This window comes from Typopeltis vanoorti, chromosome 11, assembly GCF_054136105.1.
Source record: "Typopeltis vanoorti isolate ZY-2024b chromosome 11, IOZ_Tvanoo_1.0, whole genome shotgun sequence".
Lineage (NCBI taxonomy): Eukaryota > Metazoa > Arthropoda > Arachnida > Uropygi > Thelyphonidae > Typopeltis > Typopeltis vanoorti.
In genome coordinates this window covers 75,096,537-75,116,159 of record NC_143559.1, presented here as the reverse complement: position 1 = coordinate 75,116,159, position 19,623 = coordinate 75,096,537, and the positions used below count along the sequence as shown (strand labels likewise).

Here is a 19,623-nt window from a genome sequence, read left to right as displayed (position 1 = left end):
GAATTCTTTCGATATGTAGCCAGCAAAAGAAAGATGATTATGGAAGGATGACATTGATTGGAGAAAATGGTATAAAGACAGCTGTTGCAGAAGGTGTGGCGGAGATACTTAATGAGCAATTCATAAAGGTCTTTCAATCTTGTGATGTGACTTCATGGAGAAAGAGAGAGATTGAGAGCAGTCGATGATGGGGAAGAGAGCCTGACTGTAAGTGAGCAAAGAGGTGTATGGGGAGTTGAGCAAACTAGATGTAAATAAGGCTATGAGATTTGATAATATATCACCACGTATTCTGAAGGAATGTACCACTTCATAAAGGAGGTGATAGAACTCAAGCATCAAACTATAGGCCTATCTGTGTGTCAGGTAGTTGTTGGAGAAGCTTGTGAGAACTAGGATCGAAAATTGGGTTGACAACAATGGTATTATCTTTGATTGACAGCATGCTAAAGATTTGCTCAAGGGAGGTCATGTTTTAGTAACCAACTTACTTATTACACTAAGGTGACTGCTTCCATGGACAGAGGAGAAGGATACACAGTAATATACTTAGATTTTGCAAAGGCTTTTGATAGATTACTGCACGATAAGTTGACAGTCAAACTGTAGTGGATGGGGTTGGATATTAGATTGGTGCATTGGATTGGAGACTGGCTATCTGATAGGTATCAACAAGTTGTGTATAGGGGAGCGATATCCTGGAAAAGGAAAGTTACTAGTGGTGTGCCTAAGGGGTCTGTTTTAGCGCCATTGCTGTTTAACTTATATATTAATGATATTGGTGAAGATTTGGATGGAGACATTCAGTTATTTGCAGATGATGCAAAGTTGGGACAAACCACAAAGAGTAGAGAAGATGTTGTGGCCTTACATGAAGACGTGAATAAATTGAATGATTGGGCACGGGAATGGGGATATGAGTTCAATGTTGCAAAATGAAAGGTTTTAAAATTTGGAAAACAAAAATGGAATGCAGAATTTATGCTTGGTCAGGATATATTGTCGGAGGTGGAGGAAATAAGAGATCTGGGAGTAATATTGGATAAGGATCTGAAATTTAGGGTAAACACTACCAAAATTGTGAAGACAACACAAAAGCTTCTGGGAATGATGCAGAGGACGCTGACTTGAAGCAGGGAGATTCTTGCTCCATTGTATAAGGCTTTGATTAGGCCACACATGGAGTATTGTGTCCAGATTTGATCACCTGGTTTTCAAAAGGATGAAGAGATGTTGATAGATTACTGCACTGACTACGGTAGTTTCTAACCTCTGGAATTCGAGTATGAGGAAAGATTGAGAAGATGCAACTTGCAGAGTCTGGTGGACAGGAGGAAGAGGAGGGGAGATATGATAGAGACCTACAAGTTATTAAGGGGTTGTTATAGGATCAATGCTGGAGAGGTTCTACAGAAAATAGTGGGAGATCAGGGGAGAACCAGAGGTCATCCCTGGAAACTGTATAAAGAGGGTGTGAGTAGGGGAGTGAGAAGCAGGTTTTTTTTCATGCAGAGTTGTGAATGATTTCAATGCCTTGCCTGAGAGTGTGGTGTCTTCAGAGAATTTGAGTGTGTTTATAGCATGGTATGATGAGCTGTGTGTATGATAAAAGGACCTCCTAGATGTCTTTGACTCCATGGGGTTTTGGGTAATAGTAATAATATAATCCAATCATCAACAGCATGTTTTATCATAGTCACCATAACAAATAATATCCTTCTTTTCTGATTTTCGTTACTTACTGACTTACCTGATTCCATGCTTTGTTGTTTCTTATTTTACTGCTTAATTTTCTTTTCCTCCCTATGTTCATTTAAATCCCTCTCAACTTTCTTTAATCCCCATGTCATCTCTCTCTCTCTCTCTCTCTGATAATTTGCTTTAATTTTGCTAGAAGTTAATTCATTTTCAATAACCTCCCCAATATTTCCAATAACCTTCTTAGTGGAGCAGGCCTTCTTGTTCTCAACTCCGCTGGTCTTTTTAGCATTATGTTTCTTGTGTGCGTTTTTGGCACCATTTTAAACTATATTTATTATTGTAGTATCTTAACAAAAATATGTTATAAAACACTATATATGCTAAAAACAATTATACAATAATATATATAATGGATCACAAATATAAATGGCAGCTACAAAACATTTACCTTCTTTCAGCTCGACGAGAAATAGCCCTAGCAAAGTGTAAAGATGCACTAGTTTGTCCTCCACTCTAAAAACAAAAATTCAGTGTTAATTATACATTGCACCTTATTTATTCAAATTTAAGACTCATTTTAATCATACCATGTTTCTATGTTGGTGATTCTAGAATATACAGATTTTTTTCCCTATAAACTGAATGAGGAAGTCTTTAGTGACTAGGAAAAGACAAGTTTTAACATTTGAGGGTAATTAAATTCTGGAATTTTTGGTGCTGAAATGTAGGAGGAAATCTTTCAAGCTGCTTGAGCAATGGAAAAACATTGTCAATGCAATGAAACTAGACTTGTGATTTAAATGAGATGGAACTGAAGCAGCTCACTACTTAGTGTTTCATGCAAAGATTAATATTGACTTTGCTATATGAAATATTCTAAGTGGATGGCACAAGTAAATAATTGTACCATATTTCTGGGAGAATGATTCTTAACAAGTTTCACCTAAGTATAAGGTTACAAAAAAAGGAAGCATCAAAGTTGATCATTATGCTCAAAATAGATTATCACTAACTTTAGGTATGCAGAATTTACACAGGAAATTCTGCCTGTGAGAGAGAGATAGAGATTTGACAAAGCAATGGGTATATTTGTAAAGAGTTTTCTTTATAAACATTTATTTGATTACCTACTTTGAGGTTGACTTTTCAACATAAGATTTTAAAAAATCATATATTGAAACTTTAGTTTTGAGTTGAACAATTTCATTTTCACTTCTCCATTGTCAAATGTAACATTCTGAATTTTTATAATTTTAAAATATAAAATTAATAAAATATAAATGCAACTGTTTCATCCTAAAAAGTACTGAATTGTTCAAATTTAGATATCATTTCTCCATGCTGAAAACAACTAATGATAATTTTAGCAGAAAAATATTTATCATCATGTTTCATTTTGTAATTAAAGTATCAGACTTATCAAGATAGATAGCATTATGAGTAAGCCATTCTTCTTTTCTTTTATAGTTCTTGCAATAAGTTGACATTCACTGATGTGGCACATGGAAGATTTCATAAAGTGTCTCTGTAACAAAGATGATTTATAATTTGTTTTTAATCAGTTTTACTAATTTATTTTAGATTTAGTATATAATATAGTTTTAATTTACATTAGTTTAAATTAATGCGAGATATTTGAGTGTGTAATGCTGTGTTTAGTTAAATTTTTAAAGGTGGTATTACTTTAAATTCATTGTTTCTTGGTAGTGCTCTGATATTATATGGCATGTCCTCATCGAGCAAAACTCATGGGCCAATATCTTCAAGACTATTGTATGTATAGACTGGCCAACCAGTTCTACTGACCTTAATTCTATTGTGCATATCTGGAGGGGAGGGGGGGGGCTCTAGGTAATGTTATGAAATGGTTTCTATCTTCATATTTTACCCTTTATATAACCTTGTTTGGCTCCCAGGAATATTTCCTTTTTAGAAACTGGCAAATTTATATTTTAACTGCACCAGCCAGTTTCCCATAACAAGAAGATAATTCTAGTTCAGGGAAATAATTCACAATCGAGTATATAGATCTTGGTACCTTGCAGTCGTGACCTAAGATCAAATTTCAAACATATATTTATCTAAATGCCTTCCAGCTATTGGTTCTATTTTCACAAGTGGTGGCATGACTCAGGTTTAAGTAACAAAACATGTTTATTGATACCAGAAGACAAGTACATTAAATTATGCATCAAATTATTAAGACTTCTAAGTTCCTAGCTAAGTGAATGTCTTATGCTAAGCAAGACAAACAGGTCAATACTAATCAAACTCTCTTACATAAGCTGACATGCTAAATCATATAATACCAATGGAAAACAAAAAAATGTCAAATTCAAATTAAATTCTTTCATTCACGTTACTCTAAAACAGATAATTCACAACTCATTTCTTTCTTTTAATAAATTTGTTCTACTTAACAAAAAGGTACTCACTACTTCAATCATATACAAGTTAGAGATTCATCCTATACAATTCTTTGTCTAATAGAATTGGCTGTATTAATTACTTTATCCTATCAAAGTTCTCTAAATGTCCTCATTTGCTTTATCAAGACACAAGTTCTATCTTCTAACAATTCCAAGACATAAAACAAAAGATCTCTACATTACCAAGTCCTTCCGAAGGTCTATTAACTACCACGTGTTGCCCGGGTCGTCCTACGTCTTGGCTATACTGGGTCAGGTCTTGCAACTAAGTTGTTCCTGTTCCTGTCACTGCTACTGGACACAATCTGATTATGACTGGAACTACGGACTTTCTCCGCTCCCTTGGGTGGGTCATCCAGCAGCTGGCACGATTCTGCATGAGCTATTAATTCTCGTACGGCTCTCCGCAGAATACTTCTCAGTGATTTAGGAATACGGCCTGCTGTCCAACGACATAGCACCCTGGCTCTTCCTATCTCCGATCACTCGTCGAGAGTCCTCGATATCAAAATCCTGGAAAGAGAAAAAAGGCGAGGCTTGCAACTTGGCGCGTATTGCCTTATATATTCTTTTTCAGTGCCCTCTTTCTCTATATTCTTTTTCCATACGATCCTTAACTTGCATCGCCCTTAGGTGATCCTTTGCTTTCCCCCTTGCTACTAGGTGTTGTTTTCGAGGAAAGTGCGCTTACGTCAGCTTCCCCATAAGCTGCAGCCTTCGGCATTATAGTGGGCACGTGCGGCCCAGATGTGACCTTTGATCTGCTTGTCATTGTCTGTCTGGCAACTTACGATATTTTGGTAGCTTAATAAGACAAAATTAGCTAATGTTTCCTTTACATGTAGTGCTAATCTGACATAATACCCGATCTTAGCTTTCCGTCTGACAATAAATATTTCCAATACAATACACATACTGATATACACTTTCACATACAACAACTTACGTGTTTCTCACCTTCCGCTGGTAAGCAGGTATTATGAATTTTTTTTTATTTTTCTGTTAAACTTTCATGGTAGATTCCTGAATGAATAACTTGTCAAGAAGTGCTCCATTCAGAATCTAACAGCAGAAATGCTCTCAATCCCCTTTCCCAAAACCTTGAGGGACTTAAGAAAACTTTGCAGGAGCAATGGTTATTACCAACTGAGCTCCTAGACACACCATCATAAACAGTATGAAACATCCTTTGAGTACTGTATTGCTGTGAGGGGCCACCACATTCCTTATTGAGGTACTTTGACAATCTCATTTTGACCTCTTGTTTTGGACCATTGTCTTCATGTATCCATTTATTACTAAATTAAACTATTTATTCACAATTTTTGTGGGCATTTCTTTCACATCTCATATCATACTGCTTTTCACCAAATGTCATAAAAGTTCAGAACACAGATTTTTAGTTATTTATTTTCTCTTTGTTCCTTAATTTAAGGAAATCAGCATATACAGCTCATTGGCCAGGGATACAAAATGAGATGTCGAGGACATGCATCGGCAAATTAGCACAATAAATCCAGAACAAGCAATCATTACGGGGACTTCAACTATGAGGATGGGAAGTAAAAGGCAAATGGAGGGAAGGAAATCGAATTATGCAACCTACTCAGAGAATTACCTTAAACAACATGTGACAGAAGGGATACTGGATCTAATGACATCATCAGATCCAACACTGCTAATTGCTAACCACTTTGCCTCAGACAGGCAACAGTGATTATGCCATCTGGGAAGTGGCTAAGCATGTGGAATTTTCAATTAAGGAGTATGGGTGGAACTATAAAAGTTGGTGATTATAATGAACTCAGGAGGCAGCTTGCAGCAGTGCTATGGTATATGAAACTGCAAGGTAAGTGGTCAAGGAGTATTTAATGAAAGCAGTATCAGACTGTAATTTAGGCAGTTGTCATCGCCTACTTTTCATCACCTAAATGTATTAGGTCGGTTATCGGCCTCTCTTGCATTCAAAGCGCCAGTACGTGCCGTAGCAGGTTCTAACGCATTTATTCGTTTACTAACGAGCGAGAGAGCGGTGAGCGCTCCGATTCTGATCTGTGCACCGCTTTGAATAATAGGCTATATCTTAGGGAATTTTTCGAATTTTTTGATAAAAAGTTAGGAACAGATTTTTAAAAGTACATACTTTCAGAAAATAATATTAAAAAATCGATTTTTTTGATCCACTAAATAGTACTGCCTCCTTAAAACTATCAAAAACTTACAAATTAGCAAAAAGAAAATGCCATTGAGGAAAAACCTGACGTGATAGAAAAATGGGTTTGATATTTGAAATCAGCGCAACGAAATTAGTAAAAAAACAAGTGTCAGATCATAATCAGCAGAAAAAAAATTTTTTTTTTGTTGGCCAGTGTAATCACTGTGTATTTTGGAGGAATGTACCAGAATGTGTATTGGGTGTTAGACTAGTGCATTGGATTGGAGATTGGCTGTCTGACAGATATCAACAAGTTATTATTATTATTATTATTATTTCAGGCAACTCCAAGTAGTCGACAGACTCAGGGCAGGCGGAAGCGGGCATGCAGGTGCCGCTATGAAGGGGGCATGGTTCATAAGTTCATTTTTAATGAAACAAAATTTTTATCATGAAAACAAAAAAATTCTTAGAATGATCAATATTAAAATAAATAACGGCAGATACACCAAATAAAAATTTTAAAAAATTGTATATTGCCGCCTCTTTGATCAGCCGGATGCTTACAATTTTGCAGCGAGAACAGACACTTGCCTGCAGAATGTTGTGTCTACTGCAGTCTATCTGAAGTGAAATGGTGAACATGCGCAGAAACAAATTTTCGTACAAAACATTTGTTGCTAGGTAAACCAGTCATATGGTACGCATCCCAGTAGGCTACTGACAGTAACGCAGTGCGGACTATTATTTCTTCTTCGTGTTGTGTTGTGTTGTGTAATAATTTCTTGTGGGTATAAAATAGAAATGGAATCAAAAATTTAAAAAAAAGTTATCTGGTGCACAAAATTGTATGCTGCGAAAGAAGCAGATATTAAGAAACAAACTGGAGCTCTTAATAAATTTGATAAAATATTAAAATATTCTGATGCAGCTTGTAACCAATTCGATACATCAGAAATCAGAGTTAACGAACCATGCACATCATCCAGTTTGTATGAAAGTACTATTGCAACTATTGAACAAGATAACAAGATGCATGATTTAAGTGAAAAACAGTTAGGAGATGATTTAGTTGTAGTTGATCAGGAAACTAACACATTGTTAGTCTCTGTAAATTTTGAAGATCCAGGTGAAAGGGAAAATATTAATGAAAAATTACGAGTTGTTTTAATTGAAATGGGGTTTGTTCAAAAGGAAAATATAATATATCCCAGAGATACATATGGTTGTAAATTTGGAGACACCTATTATAATAGAACAATGGAAAACGGGCAGCACGTGCCAAGAACATGGCTCATTTATTCCGAAACTTTAAATTTTGTTTTTTGCTTTTGTTGCAAACTTTTCACACCTACTGAATCAACCAGTCTTGTACACGGTTATAACGATTGGAGAAATGTAAGTACAACTTTGCATGGACATGAGACTAGTTTAACTCACATGAAAAATTTCTTAAAATGGAAGGAACTTCATAAAAATTTAAAAAACAAAACTACAATTGATTGCCACACTCAAAGCATGTATGAAATGGAAAAGAAACATTGGACGAGTATTTTAGAACACTTGATTGAAATTATAAAATTCCTTGGTAGCCAAAATTTAGCTTTTCGCAGATCACCTGATAAATTATATGAAAGGAAAAATGGCAATTTTTTAAAATTAGTCGAACTGTTCGCGAAGTTTGATACTGTTAGGGAAAATCATGTTGAAAGTACACCACAATGAAACAATAGCGTACACTATTTGAGTAAAGACAGTCAAAATGAAATATTGAAAACTTTAAGTAATGCAATCAGGGATACAGTTTTAGTATCAATTCGAAAATCTAAATATTATTCCATAATTTTAGACTGCCCACCTGATGCAAGTAAAACAGAACAAATGACCATTATTATTCGCTTTGTTTCCTGTGACAATGGAATTGTCAAGATCAGGGAAAACTTTTTAGGTTTTCCAAATATATCAGATTCCACAGGACGTGGTTTATGTGCAACAATAATGGAACAACTGGAAAAACGGAACATTCCCATTGAAGACATGCGAGGTCAAGGGTATGACTATGGGGCAAAATATGAAAGGGAAAAAATATGGGTCCAAAATTTGCTTTTGAACCAAAATCCTCGAGCTTTTTACGTGCCATGTGCTGACATACTCTAAATTTAATCATTAATGATGCAGCCAAAGTGAATGCAGATACAATTAGTTTCTTTGCCATTATTCAAGAAATATACAATTTCTTTTCATTCTCTTACAAACATTGGACAATCCTTTTAAAGTTCGTAAAAAATTTAACATTGAAACAGCCATCAGAAACGTGATGGGAAAGTAAAATTAATGCAATCTACTCTCTACGATATCAGTCAGGAGAAATTTATGATGCACTTTTTGAAATTTTAAATAATGAAAATTTTAATAAACTCAGCATGAAGCACAAACGTTATGTGCAATAAAGGACTATAAATTTATTTGCAATCTTATAACTTGACATGATTTAACAGAATAAACACTGTGAGCAAACTGCTTCAAGACAAAAATATGAACATTACACTTGCTTTAGAATCTATCGAAAACTTAAAAATATTCTTACAAGAGTATCGATCAGATACAAATTTTAAAGAAGTTCTAAAAATGGCAAAAGAACTGAGTGAAGAGGTGGATGGAGAACAAGAATTTAAAACGTAAGGAAGTTCAAAGACGAAAGAAGACATGATAATTTGACTATGAGCATCATAACGAAATACCACAATCGGCAGAAGATAAATTAGAATGAATGTGTTCATTCTAATTCTAGACGTTTATACACTTCTAGACGTTGCAATGTGTTCGTTAATAGAACGTTTTGAACAACTAAAAACATATTATGATAATTTCAATTTCTCGTATAGATTACTACAAATTAACAATGAAGATCTACGAAAAAATTGCGAGGATTTAGAGATTCTTTTGAAGGACGGCAACAATAAAGACGTAAATGCAATAGAACTATATGATGAGTTATGTGCTTTCCGGGATATTTTTCGGAAGGATAATTTAAATATTCAAAACTTTTTCGATATTCTTAATTTTATTGTGTCCAATAATTTATCTTTCCCTAACTTTTCAATTCTTTTAAGAATACTATTAACCTTACCTGTTAGTGTAGCGAGTGGAGAATGTTCCTTTGCCAAGTTGAAATTGATTAAAACCTACTTAAGAACAAATATGTCACAAATTAGGCTTGTTAGTTTGGCGTTAATAGCTATTGAAAATGATATATGTGTGGAATTAGACGTTAAGACCATTATTTCTAATTTTGTGAATATGAAATCAAAAACCCTAAAATTTTAATTTAAAAAATTTCAAGTATATTTATTTATCAATGTAATTTAATTTATTTTCTGTTATTCTGTGAAGATTTTATTTTTGAATACTTATATTAAATGTTCTAATTATTTCTGAATTCTTTTCTTATTTTCTCATCTATCTTGAGTTCCTTTTATTTTCCTAAAAGATAGTTCCACTTATAAAAATTATTAAAATCATTTTAATTTTGTTAGCGATTCGGGTCGGTGAGAAGGCTATAATTCCTGTAATATTATATTCAACGATTAAAGTGAAGTGGCTTTATCAAAATTTGCTTTAAATTTTGAGAATTTTTTGAATATTCGGGTTTTTAACGATTATACTGCCTAGTCAACACTCCCCTGCTCGTTACATTTAGCGAACCAACATGTGGCTGTTCTGTCAAAATTTATTTAAGAAATTTCAAATAATTTAAATTTTTATTATCATAAAAGAACCACACATGCCCGGATAGTTATAGGGACGCTTAGATAGAAATTACATGCGGACGGCAAAGACTTTAGCGCTGGCACTGGACAGACTCATCGAGGGAGGCTCTAACATCATGTCAAGAACAACTATTCGACCTTCACAAAGTATCTATCATACCTCGCCTTGAACTCATTCACAGTCATAGCATCCACAACAGACTCTGGCAGCTTCTTCCACTCATTCACCACTCTCTAAGTAAAAAACCTAGCTCTAACACCCCTGATAACCACATTCTTGCCTGGCTTCCACGTATAGACCCTAGTCCTCCCACCACCAGTCCTATCTGAAAAATATCTTCTAGATTAATCTTATAAAAACCTTTGGTAATTTGAATGTCTCAATCATATCACCCCTTTTCCGCCTATCAACCAATTTTTGCAACCCACAAATCTTCAATCTGTTCTCATAAGGTTCATTCCACAGACCTGCTATCATCTTGGTCACTTGTTTCTGGATCCTCTCCACCTCCTCCCCATAAAGAAGAAACCCTGACGCCCATATCTGGGCACAGTAGTCTAGATGGGGTTTTCTTCAAGGCTCGATACAGAGGAACAATAACTTGTTTGTCTCTGCTTGTTAAAGTATTTTTTCAGAAGCCAAGTGATTTGATGAGCTGATTTAGCCACTTTTGCGATGTGCCCCCTAAACGTCAACTCCCTATCCACTAACACTGCCAAATCCCTGGCGTCATCAATCTCCTGGAGTACGGTTCCACCAATGTGATATACTGCTGCTAATCTTTTCACCCCAAAATGCATAACCTTACACTTTGCCATATTAAATTGACATCCATTTTCCTTAGCCGAGTCCTCCAAACTAACCAAATCATCTTCCAAAATTTTGACATCCTGTGCACTCACAATTACTCTATCCAACTTTGCATCATCAGCAAATAAGTGAACACGTCCTCTCAGATCTTTCCTATATCGTTAATGAACAAATTGAAAAGTTGTGGTCCAAGAACAGAATCCTGCGGCATACCACTAGTCACAAGCCGTCTTTTGGACTCAACTCCTGAATAAACCACTCTCTGGTATCTCTCCATCAACCCCCCCCCTCCTATCCATCTCACCAACCCTATATCCATCTCCATCTGCTCCAGTTTACTGATTAGAATTCCATGTGGTATCCTGTCAAAGGCCTTGGCAAGGTCCAATAGAATCATTGTAAACCCATTACCCTTATCCAGTTCAGCTGTCACTGTGGTATAAAATGTGAGCAAGTTACTGAGGCATGATCTACCCTTCACAAAACCATGTTGTCCCCCATACAGTATCCCATTTTCATCTATCCAATCCTGTATTCTTCTCTTGACTAATTTCTCCAAGACCTTGACAATGATTCCTGATATGCTAATCGGTCGGTAATTTACAACAGCAGTCTTGGAACCTCCTTTATGCAGTGGAACTATTTTCTTCTCTTTCCACCCCCTCGGGACTAACCTAGACCCGAGACTCAAATTAAACAAAATGGTCAAGGGTACTGACAATTCTTTAGCTGCTTCACATACGACAAGAGCTGGTATACCATCCAATCCAACAGATGTATTGACATTGAGATTTTGCAATAGACTACTCACCTCCACTTCATTCACCACTATTCCCATATAATCTATTGGTTCGTTCATTTCTGCAATGTCACCAGATGATATATTCTTGCAAAGTGCTCGCTCAGTAATTCAACTATATCAACTGATTCGGTTACCTCCTACCATCAGCATTCTTTAAAATCATTCTGCCATATACGTTTTTTCTTTTACTTGCAACATATCGAAAAAACTGTTTGGGATTCTCTTTAGCCTGCATGGCCGTTCTTTCATAATCCTTTTTTTTTTTTGCTTTTCTTACCACACTTGTTACCCTTCTGACCTGTGCTGAAGTTGTGTATGGGGGAGCAATATCCCACAAGAGGAAAGTCATTAGTGTTGTACATCAGAGGTCTGCTTTAGGATCACTGCTGTTTAACATGTATGTTAATATATTAGGAAGGTTTAAGTGGGGGATATACAGTTTGCAGATGATGCAAAGTTGGGATGAACTATGAGGAGTAGAGATGTTTTATCCTTACAGGAAGACTTGAATAGACTGAGTGGATGAGCATGGAAGTGGGAATACCAGTTCAATGTTGCGAAATGTAAGGTTTTAAAATTTGGAAAAACAAAGATGGGATGTAGAATTTATTCCTGTGGGGGTTATATTGTTGGAGGTAGAGGAAATAAGAAATCTTGGGGTAATGGTGGATAAGGATCAAAAATTCACAGGACATATTGTCAAAATTGTGAGGACAGCACAACGAATTCTGGCAATGATGCAGAGGACACTGACTTATAGAATTATGGAGATTCTGGTTCTATTGTATAATTATTATTATTATTACATAACACCTCCAGGGAGTCCTAAGACTCATCGAGGGAGGGTACCTACTCTACAACTCTGTCTCCACCACTCAACCTCATCCACAAACCGCCTCATCTACACCAATGCCATCTACTGTCCACCATCACCACTATTATTTTCACAGACAATCACAAACATCCATGCCTATGGCGGGATTCAAACCCTCAGCCTTTTGGCTGTGGAGTGGATACGGTAACCACTTGGCCAACAAGCTCTGATTAGGCCACATATGGACTACCATGCACAGATTTGGCCACCAGGTTTTCAAAAGGATGAAGAGATGTTGGAGAGGATCCAGAGGGGATTGACCAAAATAGTTTCTAATCTCTGTGTTGAATATGAAGAAAGGTTGAATTTATGCAATTTGCAGAGCTTAATGGATAGGAGGAATAGGGGTAACATGATAGAAACATACAAGTTGGTAAGGGATTGTTATGGGATTAACATTGTAAAGGTTTTTTCATAAAATGGTGGGAGAGACCCCTCCTTATACAGCTTCCAGAGGTCACCCCTTGGAAGCTGTATAAAGGAGGAGGTATGAGCAAGAGAGGTTTCTTGCATGGAGAGTTGTGAATGATTGAAATGCACTGCCTGAGGGCATGGTATCTGCAGAGAATTTGAATGCATGGTATGATGAGCTGTTTGCATGACAAAAGGGATCTCCTAGATGAGTCTGACTCCATGGGGTCTTAGGATAATAATAATTTTTAATCTTTACTTTATTTCCCTTCTGGTTTAAAATTTTTAGATTTTTAATCTTAATTTATTCTACAGTACTGTTAATTTTCTCTTCTATTTATTATTTTTTTATGGGTTTGGTTTATGATTTTATACTATTTTATAGCAACGATGTCTCATCAAAATTTATGTTCCAAGAAATGTTAATGTTAACAAGACAAGAACATGAAGAGCTATCCCAAGGTATGTCTGAATATATATCATTTATGTTTTAATTTTTATTCATAACAATCACAGGAAAAGTCAGTGTTTCATACCAGGGGTTCCCCTTAAGAATATAAGCATTTGCCATACTCTATTAATCTCATTTTATTCTTTTGATATTGTGAATTATAACATAGAACTTCATATGAATAACTGCCAATACCTAACTTTATCCACGAGTCTGTTGAATCAGCAGCTGAATCATAATTTCTTTGTGGAATAAGGATTGAGGGAAAATTAAGTCATATTTCATATCACATATACTGAAGCATTAAAAAAAAAATTAATAAGCAAAAGTTAAACTTACAGGAAGAATAAAGTTGGATAAAGGAGGAAGCTGAACAGAATGATTATCTATCCACTGTTCAAGTTCTTTAACATATTCTTCACAAAATTCTGTCCTTTCTAGAAAAGAAGATGTCTGTTTTTTCAGATTATGTAAACAAGTTCTGTAAGACTGCAAGCAATAGATACAGCCATTTTTATCACTGATGTATCAAAAGATAATGCAAAAGATTAATGCAATGAATGTTAATTAGTATTAAATATTCTTTAAGGAATTTTTAACATATTTTAGCAAAATACTCTCAATTCATTTATTTTTGTCTTAGTGTACACATTAACTGAACTCTTTCACTTAATGTGTACACTAAGTAGCAGGGAGTGAGAAGCAGATTTATTGCATGGAGAGTTGTGAATGATTTGAATTGATTGTCTGAGAATGTGATATCTGCAGAGAATTTGAAAGTGTTTAAGGCATGGTATGATGAGCTGTGTGTATTAAGAATTAATTTTGTTGAATTATTATTATATTAGTTGAAAATTAAGTTAGTTGAATGTGGTACTTAAAACCAAAGATAAATTAAATATAATTTGTATTTAAAATTCAGTGAACATTAATAATTTACATCAGTTCAAATACAGGCATGGAAGCCTAGAAATGAAATCTTAATCTATGCGAAAACACACACAAGGTATGCATAAACATTACTCTTCAAGTGCTAGTTTTAGAGCAACGTTTGGGTAGAAACTCAATCATTTCATTGCAATGTAATTGGCTAATGTGGGAGGAAGTTTGTTAGCAAATGTCCACATCAAAGGTGTTTGATAATTATGCCTTCCTTCACATTTATTATTATTATTATTACCCCAAGACCTCATGGAGTCAAAGACTCATCTGGGAGGTCCTTTTATCATACACACAGCTCATCATACCGTGCCTTGAACACATTCAAACTCATTGCAGACACCACACTCTCAGGCAAGGCATTCCAATCATTTACAACTCTGCATGAAAAAAAACCTGCCTCTCACTCCCCTACTCATACCCTCTTTATACAGTTTCCAGGAATAACCTCTGGTTCTCCCCCATCTCCCACTATTTTTGGTAGAACTTCTCCAGCATTGATCCTATAACAACCCCTTACCAACTTGTAGGTCTCTATCGATCCTATAACAACCCCTTACCCTCTTCTTCCTGTTCACCAGACTCTGCAAATTACATCTTCTCAAGCTTTGCTCATACTTGACATTCCAGAGGTCAGAAACTACCTTAGTCAATCGCCTTTGGGGCCCTTTCCAACATCTCTTCATCCTTTTGAAAACCAGATGACCAAATCTGGGCACAATAGTCCATGTGTGGCCTAATCAAAGCCTTATACAATGGAACAAGAATCTCCCTACTTCTACATGTCAATGTCCTCATCATTCCCAGAAGCCTTTGTGCTGTCTTCACAATTTTGGCGATGTGTCCCTTAAATTTTAGATCCTTATCCACTATCACCCCCAGATCTCTTATTTCCTCTACCTTCAACAATATTCTCATCAAGCATAAATTCTGCATCCCATCTTTGTTTTCCAAATTTTAAAACCTTATATTTTGCAACATTGAATTCACATCCCCATTTCCGTGCCCAATCACTCAATCTATTCAAGTCTTCCTGTAAGGCCACAACATCTTCACTACACTTCATGGTTCATCCCAACTTTGCATCATCTGCAAACAACTGAATATCTCCATCCAAATCTTCACCTATATCATTAACATATAAGTTAAACAGTAATGGCCCCAAAACAAACCCCTGAGGCACTCAACTAGTGACTTTCCTTTTCCTGGATATCGCTCCCTCCATACACATTTTAAGTGTACTCACTTACTTATATGACAGTTATTCTGAATGAGAAAGATGTACACAGTGAGTGAGTCCTGAAATTAGTAAAAGCAATTAATAGATCATCATATGGCATATTATTACATAAGGTAGATGAAGAAAATAATCAGCTGCTGTCCTGAAGAGTAGAGTGGATTAAACATCAAAGGATAATATATGGAAGCAGTGTCTTAGAGAACAAAGACTTACAGAATGTCAATGCTATGTGTGGACAAGTGATTAAGAAGAAAACAGAATCTCTGGTATTTTCTATAAAATACCAGAAGCTATAAGGTATTGTCCGTGGAAAATTGTGAGAAAGGTGCTTCAAGTGACAGCAGTAGATGGAAAAGAAGAGGAGCACAAGAATTTAGTTTGGCATATTTGAAGCTGAACTCTGTATGGATGGTAACTAGCAGTTGCTCGTGCTGTTATAGACAAAAATGAAAGTGGAGAAACAATAGAAGCTAGTTCAGTAGAAGAATGTCTCATGAAAAAAGAATAAGGCAGAAACTGAAGTGCAAATGGTTCTGTTTTTAGGAAATTGAAAAGAAAGTGAATTGAATAATACAAATGTATACCGATGATTTATAGTTGGAAAATACCAAATAAGATTCATTCTGATATGGTACCTCTTCAGGATACTTGAATGTTTTGGTACTGTGAGAAGCTGAGATTGCATGTCAGATACTGTCTAAAGTGACAGTAGAAGATAGTAGAGTTCACAGAATATATTGCAAAACAATTAAGGATAAGACAAATGACAACTGCACTAATAAGAAAGATGTTTGCATGCAGGAATAAAGGAAGTATGGAGTTATTTTTCCTCTGTGCAATGAACAAGGGGTTCATAGATGAATATCCTTAGAACCTTTTCTACTAAAGCAAGATAAAGTATGTCCATGGAATGCTGACAGAAAATAAGATGAAAGAATGGAAGCTGCTCATTCGAATAAAATAAAATGTAAGAGGAAATATAATCATATAATAGTCAGAGGATTATATACAGAAGCCATACAATATTTCTCATAGCAGTCTGGTATTTAAACTTATGTGCTGGTTTAAACTCATTACTACAATTAATGAAATGTAAATGAAAAAATTTACAGACAGGAAAGAAAGAAAGAGAGAGAGAGAGAAATAAAAACAAAATATAAGTTCATGAATCCTATTTTTCATCTCTGTCACAGAGACATCATTAGGGATCCAATCTTAAAATTGTAAAGCACATACAAAAACACTCAAAACAATAAGTGGGGGAAAAAATTAGACTAAAAGTCTAGAGTCCCATGAGGGGCATGCTCTATGGGTGCTATTGGCTAGCCTTAGCTATTAAGCAGAAGGCCCAAGTTTCCCAAATCTTGGGAAGTTTAACACAACCATGTGTGTTAAGTGTTTCCAAGGTTTCTTGTTCTTACAAATTATCTTACTATGGTCAAACTGGAAGATTTATTTCTTTCAAAATCTGCCAAAAAGAACACAATATATACGCCATCATAACTATGTCAGTCTGGTCTAGCTGACCATGCTTTGGATATCTTGCACAAAATCAAAAGGAAAAAAAAATACTATGCTTCACTGCAACAATATAATCTAGAAAGAATTTTCTTGGAATCAAGCAGGCAAATTTGTTAAACCAATCTAATCTTAACAAATATGGTAAAATAATTACTAACAAAAAAAAAAAAAAAAATACACAAACAAACACATAGACACACTTCTAACCAAACACACCACTGCTTCATCAGGGATGGGAATACAGGAAACACTGAAAGGATGTTAACATTCACATTAGGGTGATGGACTCTCTCACCGTTGCTACCTTAACCATCTGGTAGAACAAGTGAAAACACAGTGCCTTGGAGCAATTTTGTCCTTGTATATCAATGGAGGGTTTTTTGACTGCACCAAATCTGTATGCAGGAGTTGGGGGGGGGTGAAACTCATGGTTATTTTAAGATATATTAGAAAACAATTATGGATAATTGCTATATTTGGCTGGTATATCTGAATTACTAAAAGGTGCAAATTTGTGAACAATCATTAATGAGCCATGTGAGAATTGGAAATATGAAGGATATAAAGAACAGGAATGAATAAAAACACTTTCATTAGTGGAATGAATTAATAATAATTGACATTTGTGATATTATGTGCATATCCTATAAGTTGCTGGGTGGAGTTTATAGGATAACAAGTGATCCTATAAATTCTAGATATAATGATCGAATAATTAAAAAAAAAAAAAACTTATGAGGAGAGTGAAAGAAATCTGTTTGCAAAATATAAATGACTAACCAATAATTAACAGTGGTTGTATACATTTGGTAGCCCAGTAAATAGCTACAAGTAAATAACTGTAGGTGTGGCAGGAATATATGAGGGTGGAATGAAAAGTTCTCGGCCTAACAATGAAAAAATGAATTTATAATTCCAAAATTATTTTTATTTTTCAACATAATCTCCCTTAAGACTAATACATTTATTCCAGCGATGCTCCAGCACCATTATCGCGTCCCTATAGCGGTTCTCAGTAAGATCTACAAAATACCCCTCTACAGCTGCAATCACCTCTTGATTCGAAGAAAAACACTGCCCAGCGAGGAAGAGTTTTAGTTTTGGGAAGAGACAGAAGTCAGAGGGAGCCAAATCTGGGGAATAGGGTGGATGTTCCAACAATTCATAGTGGAGATCCTTTAATTTTTGCATTGCCAAAACACCTTTGTAGGCAGGTGCATTGTCCTGATGAAATATGATTTTTTTCTGCAAACCAGGTCTTTTCTCATGAATTTTTCCATCTAGTCTGGTTAAAAGATCAGAATAATATTCCCTGGTTATTGTTTCACCCTTTTCAACAAAATTTAGCATCGCAAAACACCAATGCCATGACCTTTCCTGCTGAAAGAACCGACTTTGTCTTCTTTGGCGCTGAACAACCTGCTTCTGTCCATTGTTTTGACTGTTGTTTGGAATCTGGTGTTTAATGGTGAATCCAAGTCTCATCCATAGTAATAAATCAACACACAAAATCAGTTTTATTCTTGTTAAATTGCTCCAAGCACTGTTCAAAGATTTTCATGAGAGTGCATTTTTGATCTGCTGTGAGCAAGCATGGCACCCGTCTTGCGCAAAGCTTTTTCATTTGCAATTCTTCATGCAAGATATATCCTACACGTTCTTTTAAAATGCCTATAGTCTCCGCAATTTCATGCACTTTGACTCGCTGGTTATCCAATACCATATCGTGCACTTGATCAATGATTTCTGGTGTTGTTCACTTTTTTGGACGTCCTTCACGTGGATCATCTTCAAGGCTGGTGAGGCATTTCAAGAGATACAGACAAAACTTTTGCTTCACACGGCAGTTAAAACAAACTACTTGATAGATTGACTAGCAATTTCACATGGATGCTTATGACAGATGTACCAACTTAGAATAAAAAAGTCTTGCCAATAGTGTTGCCATCTATGGTTGAGGCATAGAACTTTTCAGATCACCCTAATGTGTGTGTGAGATGGAGTAGCAAAATCATCTTATAAAATTTGACAAGTGATTTGACTTTGTATTTATTTTTATGTTTTCTTTATATTTTGCTTGTTCTAAGAATTTTATTTTATTCATGGATGATCAGTATACACTTTTTAAATAGTAATATGATATATATATATATATATATATATAATTTCACTAATGGAATTATCTATCCTTTTGCAGATCCTACATTCATTTACACACACACACACACACATATATATATTTTTTGCCAGAAGCTCTTCCATCTTATCAATAATAGATATTTCACAATTTCTAGTATTTTGTTGAAGAACAATGGATTCAATTTACTTTTTATAATAAAGGATTTTATTCCTGAATAAAGGAATATTTTTTTTTTTAAACTTACTATCAGTTCTTTTAGAAAACTGGAAACATTCCATCTCCAATAAACACTATATTGCAGAATCAAGAAAAACAAGTTTTATTTTATCACTAAATCGAGTAGAGATATTTACAGTCTATTTAGCAACAATTTGTGTAA

At 35.2% G+C, this 19,623-nt stretch overlaps 1 protein-coding gene across 3 annotated transcripts in view; it reads right to left on the bottom strand.

Annotated features, from left to right (window-relative positions):
• Nucleotides 1-19,623, bottom strand: part of LOC150101749 (corrinoid adenosyltransferase MMAB-like) — a 134,352-nt gene that overhangs the window by 61,127 nt on the left and 53,602 nt on the right. Inside the window, exons 5-7 of one of the 3 annotated variants that reach the window (XR_016549092.1) lie at nucleotides 13,744-13,841; nucleotides 9,416-9,470; nucleotides 2,150-2,214 (exon numbers count right to left, since the gene is read on the bottom strand). Coding sequence is in view for 2 of the 3 variants with exons in the window: in XM_090401059.1 (XP_090257185.1) it covers nucleotides 3,189-3,226; nucleotides 9,416-9,470; nucleotides 13,744-13,841 (191 nt within the window). In the remaining variant the exon portion in view is untranslated. Of the gene's footprint in view, nucleotides 1-2,149; nucleotides 2,215-3,073; nucleotides 3,227-9,415; nucleotides 9,471-13,743; nucleotides 13,842-19,623 lie in introns of those variants that run through there. The other 2 variants (XM_090401059.1, XM_090401058.1) reach the window with 2 other exon arrangements.